This window comes from Myxocyprinus asiaticus, chromosome 19 (genome assembly GCF_019703515.2).
Source record: "Myxocyprinus asiaticus isolate MX2 ecotype Aquarium Trade chromosome 19, UBuf_Myxa_2, whole genome shotgun sequence".
Lineage (NCBI taxonomy): Eukaryota > Metazoa > Chordata > Actinopteri > Cypriniformes > Catostomidae > Myxocyprinus > Myxocyprinus asiaticus.
In genome coordinates, this window is record NC_059362.1 from 25,657,040 (window position 1) to 25,663,288 (window position 6,249).

A 6,249-nucleotide genomic window follows, 5' to 3' on the forward strand; every position below is an offset into this window, starting at 1 on the left:
AATGCTTAAATAACCTAACTGCGCATGTAAGAAAAAAAAAATGTAAGCATGGCCCTGCGTCATTTCCATTTATGGTCTGAAACACAATTGCCCCCGTGTTCCGCCACCAGACAGCAATTCCGAGTACACTTCCCATTGCCTTTAAAGGAATGCAATGTGAAGGTTGTAAAAAGTAACATTTATCTATAACAATGCTATCAAAGTGAATAACAGGCACAACAACGGCACTACAACATGGGCAGCCACCTTGATTGTTTTGAGTTGAATGGATCACATGATACGTCATCGTTTTCTAATATATCTGTTTTCCCTGTCCACACTACAACGAAGACATTGTTTTCAAATTTATCCACTTGGGAGAGCATTTACAAAAAGCTCAGTTTTTGCTGACAAAAACGCCATCTGTGTGGACGGAAGGCCAAAACGTAGAGAAAAAGATGCATTTTCAAACTACAATGTATTAGTGTGGACGTGGCCTGAATCCCTAAATTGGTTTATTTGTAAGTGGAGGCGACTTACAAAGCTAGCATGATTTGCATTATAAAAAAATTCTTACACAGATTTTGATTATTCGTTTGATCAGAGTCGTTAAGATCATCTTCAGTGACCCCTGACACATCCATCTGCAAGTGGTGGAAATAAAAAAATATATATAATAAAAACCAAGAAAGTAAAAAGGTCAGTTTTGGATGGTCAAATGGTACATTTTCAATGTAACATAATACCAGAATACTGGTCTATATTCAGGGTTGTACACAATTCATGGAATGACAAAAAAATGGACTAGTTTGGCATTGAGTGCCGTTTTCTACTTTAATCGCAAATACAGTTTTCTTATTACTACCTGATCATCATCATCATCCTGGTCCACAAACTCTAGAAAATACAGGAACAGAATAAGATTAAACATATGGAAATTGTCTTGGTTAAACACAAATAAGTTTATCCTGATTACTTAAAAAATACAAAAGGATGCTGATATCTCTTACCCCTCATTGAATGGTCTTTGAGTCTAGTCTGCATGAAAAAAATAGAAAATTAAATGCTACCCCAATACAACTGTGGTGCAATGCAGACATGTGGGATAACAAATATGCCCATAGTTTATATAATTTAATACCTGTGTATTAACTGATCACTACTGATCTATCACTATTACATGTACAACTAAAAAGCACCAATACACACATGGGGATCATGCAATTATATTTAAATGAGGGAATTATTATGTCCTTGACTGAAGTAAATAAATACAAACATGTAAAGAAAAGAACACAAATCAAATGTTTAAGGGGGTACATGAGTCTTATCCAAATATATTTCATGGGTTAGGCTTGAGATTGACCATGTGATGCCTCTCACCTTCAGGGCTTCCAATTCACGTTCACCCTCTGCACTGTCAATTGGCACAGGACCTGAAGACAGACACACACACACACACACACACACACACACATACAGATTTATATATATATGTTACACAAACTCAGACACAAATCTAGGTAACACTACACAAAGTGTGGTTTTAGCAGAAATTATTAGATATCTGTTTTCTATATTTATCCTACCTCTTTCAGTTCTGCAGGTCATTGTTTTCAGACAGACTTCTATTCCAGGATCATTAAGACTGGAATACTTTAAAGGACACAGTAAACATACTCTGTGTTAATGTTAGCGTTGTCTAAGTTAGACATTTGTTCTTAGACAAATCACATTAGGTAAGACCTGTACCAAACTGACTCCTGCATAAAGTAAAAAAACACACACCTACCTTCTGAAAAATAGCTTCCATCGTGTTTCTGAACTCATCGTCATTTCTCTTAAACTGATCTACATTTGAAAGTTTTGCAGACATGTTGCCTGTGCCGAAATCTATTGCAAACTAATAAACTGCAAATTAATTTTAACTGGGATTTTACACACTCCACTCAGTCAACGGCGCGGCAGAATTTTCAAATTTCTCCCCCCAGAGAACACCTCGAGCTATGATTGGACGTTTTCTAAAGCAGCACTGAAACGTCATCTTCAAGCGCCACTCCTTTAGTTTGAGTCGCGTAAACACTGGTACATGTAGTTTACCAATTTGATCGGAACCATGACTCAACATATTTTTTGCTCATACTTTCTTTCTCGTTTATTATGTTAGTCACTGTCTAGTTTTGTTTCTGTTTTGAGCTATGGTGTTGGTGAAATTTTTTCTTTAACTATTCTTTATATTGCTGTTATTCTTAATACTTATTGTTGTGTTCTAATTTTGTTGTACCACACTGTAAACTGAATGTTCAAATAAAGCATAATATATATATATATATATTATGCTTTATATATATAATTATTTATTTATTTAAAAAGATCTGCTCAGATATGGCAGCAAAATCCCTTCACGGACTGGCGCGCGAGGCGGCGCTCGCTTATGGAGATATAACAGCTGTTAGGTTCGACAGCAGCGTTGCAGCGCGTGTGTCTATGACATATGATGAATTAATTAACTGAACACCTGCGCGACTCTGTCCAAAAACACGATGGCGTTATAGGGTTAATCTGTCATACAGATGTCTTCCTTCCTGTCTGGATTATTGGGTACGATAGCTATACATATTTACTGTTTTATTTTAGTACTTTATCACCCTCGCGTGACTTAATATGCACAGTTCTTGTTCACTGCATGTAGTTTACCATTTCTGAACAGTGTTTTGCAGTTTCCTGCTGCATATGTACTCCTTGATCCTGCATCACCAGCTTCATGCACCCTGAGAACGATAAACAAGTGCAGTCTGAACTTCTGCTTGATACAGAGTGACTTGCTTCATGTGGGTTTAATACAGTTGCCAGTTTTACAACATTCTATTCTATTAAATTCTGTTCTGTTATATGAAACCAACAGCCATTCCAGAATGCATTTTCCAGACTGCTATCCCTGGAGGTATAGTCAACACTGCCGTCACATAAACTTACTCTAACAGAGATACAAAGAGAACAGGATGCAAACATTCAGCTGACAGAGGTTGAACATCAGCATTCCAACTCTGCTATAACTAAAGACATCCACCAGAGAGAGCCGTTGGCTTATGTTTTGCACACATCTGGAACAACGGGGCTACCAAAGATAGTGGCGGTCCCACACAGGTGTATTGTGCCTAATATACATCTAAGATAATGATGGGCATATTATACCCTTTCTTTGTCTTTGCGCATATTTTATCATTTGATGTGATATATAACACTGTTCATGTAAAGGATGTGAGATAATAGGTGTTTTTCTCTACAGATCTCTATTTAAGATGACTGCAGAAGATACCGTGTTCCTTTCCTCTCCGCATTTGATCCGTCTGTGGTAGAGATGTTTTTGGCCCTGTCTTCTGGAGCATGTCTCCTCATTGTTCCCACTGCTGTTAAAAAGATGCCACGCCGACTTGCACACGTGTTGTTCAAACAAAACACAACAACAGTCTTACAGGCAAGTGACTTTGATTCTTAAAGGGATAGTTTGCCCCAAAATGAATAAAAGAATGAAATGAAAATCCCCTTCATGATGTTCCAAAGCCATATGACTCTGTTTCCTCCATGGAACACAAAAGAAGATGTTACACAGAATGTAACCCTCAGTCACCATTCACTTTCATTGTATGGAACAAAGATATCATTTTAATTTTTGTCTGAACTATCATTTTAAGCTCCGGAGCTATCAGTCACGAGGCCTGTTTGTGACAGCCTTTAATTCGAGATTTTAACAATCAAAACACTTTATAACTTCATTTATTTGCTTGGCAGGTGCTTTCTTAAAAACAAACACATGCTGTGTTGCTGAGATAATGATGCTGTAATCAACTTGGGTAGAGGAAGCAGTCAATTGAAATTGGTGCATTATGCAGATTACAGAGATAATGAGTGGCTTCTGTGGCAGTGTTTATTTATGCCCATCAACAGTTTGTTTTTGATAGTTTGTTTAAAGGTATAGTTCACCCAAAAAATGAAAATTCTCAGCATTTTCTTACCATTAGGGGTGGGCAATATGACCAAAATCTTGTATCACGATATGAATAATATGAAATCACAATAACAATATATATATATATATATATATCACATTATTGTCATTTTTTTCCTGTAAAATCAATAAAAATAGGTTTATATAACCACATTGTAATGCCTATTTTTGATAATCCAGGCAGTGAATTAAATACTTTATAAATTAAAACTTCTAACTCTTAGATAATTTTCTCCTTACTCGGAACTTGAAAAACATAGTTAAAAAACAAACAAACAAACACTCAACTTAATTTTAAAGGTGCACTCAGTAATATTTCTAAACTTCTAAAGACATGAATTGTAATTTTGCAATATCTGTAGGAAATCATGACCACTTACATTAAAATGAAAGACATCAGTCATATCAGTAACCTTATAAAAGCTGTTTTATTCTACATTTAGAAGGTCCGATCATGGGGGCTGCCATGTTAGAATCACATGACCAGCCAAATACTACTCGCATAATCTCAGTAAGCATCCTGTTATTTGACACTTTCATTAATAGATTAAAGTAATCATGGCTGACTGTGAATAATACTGCTACAATGGCATCTGAAACTGAAAACTATTGATTTTAAATGATGCTGCTTCCAAGCCGCTAGGTGTCAGTGTAAGTCCAAGATGACACAAAGACAAAAGTTATTGAGTGCCCCTTTAAAACCCAGTTACCATAATGCTAAATTTCACATGGCACATTTCAGTCTGATATGTTTATGACCTGTATTATTATAATTATAAACTTTCCTTAAGAAACTCAACATCAAGTTTAATGTTATTAAAATGAATTGTATTCTAAAATTTAACTACCTGCTACAATCTCTCTCTGTAGATGTCCCCCTCTCTTATTTCAAGCAATTTGATAGCATAGCGAAGTCCTTCATTTGGAATGGTAAACGTCCTATATTACATTTTAATAAGTTACATAGGCCGATAGACAAAGTTGGGCTAGGCCTACCCAAGATTTTGTTTTATTATTATGCATTCAGTCTCAGACATGTGGCTCATTGGTCGCATCCACCTGAGAGAGCCCCTCCCTGGTTTTGTATTGAACAGGAAGTTCTTGCCCCTTTTTTGCCATTGCAAAGCATTTCTATCAAACTAATCGGAAAAGTTAAGTTACACCCTGTTATCTCGCATTTGCACTCGGTATGGACAAAAATGTCTAGAGTGTTTAATTCGGACATTTATTTAAATGTTGCCTCGAGCATATGGCTGAACCCTAAATTATGTATTGATAAGTCCCCTTTCTGCTGGTCAGAGTGGTGAGGAGGGTTAGTACACTCGTTGACATATGAGAGTGGAGTGTTGAGATCCTTTTAAAATATGGTTCAACATTTTGGGATTCCCAGATCTCAGTTCTTCAGGTATTTACAGCTGTGCCACCTGCGTTGTACAATTTTTGGGAGTAGCATACACCCCCCTAAAGCGGCAGATACTATGGGAGTGGTGATTACTGCTTTTGGAAAAGGTCATGAGGCATCAGTGTATTACTCCCTGCTAATTCAGAGTCTGGGGGACGGAACTTTAACTTCTATCAAGAGATTATGGGAGAAAGATTTAAACTTGGTATTGGGGAGGGAGTGTGGGCTAGGATTCTTTAAATGTCAAGTTTGCATCTAGAGATGCAAGGGTGCGTTTTATGCAATTCAAGATTTTACATAAATTTTATTATATAAACCCATGTTTTTTGGGGGTGTGTTAAGATCCAAGAATTCTGGTTGAAGGTTCAGAGTTGTATGTGTGACGTTTTGGGCACTCAGATTTTACTTTGCCCCAGACTCTGTATTTTGGGTGATGGGGTGGTCATAAATTTGGGGGATAAACACAAAAAATTGGGTTCTGACCAGTATCATGATTGGCAGGCAAATTATTTTAAGGGGATGGAAGTCAGAAGGAGCGCCCTCATTTACGGAGTAGTGTGCAGAGATGGGGAGGGTGGCTGCTTTCGAGGAGGTGGCAAGTAGAAGGCTGGGGTTTTGGGACTTGTTTGTTAGAAAATGGGGCAATTATTTAGCGTTTTTGGGGGACTCTTGGGGAGGGGATGTGGAGAGAGAAGTTTAGTTTAATTATGTATGTTTATTTTATATATATATATATATATATATATATATATATATATATATATATATATATATATATATATATATATATATATATATATATATATATATAGATATATTTGTGTGTGTGTGTGTGTTATGATATGTGACCACAGGGGTG

The 6,249-nt window shown here is 36.5% G+C and overlaps 1 protein-coding gene and 1 long non-coding RNA gene across 2 annotated transcripts in view; one reads left to right on the top strand and one right to left on the bottom strand.

The window, feature by feature from the left end:
- LOC127410006 (uncharacterized) overlaps positions 1-1,976 on the bottom strand; it is a 7,274-nt gene extending 5,298 nt beyond the window's left edge. Inside the window, exons 1-6 of the mRNA XM_051644983.1 lie at positions 1,772-1,976; positions 1,569-1,635; positions 1,363-1,415; positions 990-1,017; positions 845-876; positions 557-623 (exon numbers count right to left, since the gene is read on the bottom strand). Of these exons, the coding sequence (XP_051500943.1) occupies positions 557-623; positions 845-876; positions 990-1,017; positions 1,363-1,415; positions 1,569-1,635; positions 1,772-1,855 (331 nt within the window). The 5' untranslated portion in view covers positions 1,856-1,976. The remainder of the gene's footprint in view (positions 1-556; positions 624-844; positions 877-989; positions 1,018-1,362; positions 1,416-1,568; positions 1,636-1,771) is intronic.
- A 78-nt stretch (positions 1,977-2,054) lies between these two features.
- On the top strand, positions 2,055-5,990 carry LOC127410008 (uncharacterized). Its single transcript, XR_007892067.1, has 3 exons — positions 2,055-2,580; positions 2,690-3,126; positions 3,269-5,990. It is a non-coding gene; the product is annotated as an uncharacterized LOC127410008 (long non-coding RNA).
- Positions 5,991-6,249: the final 259 nt, after the last annotated feature.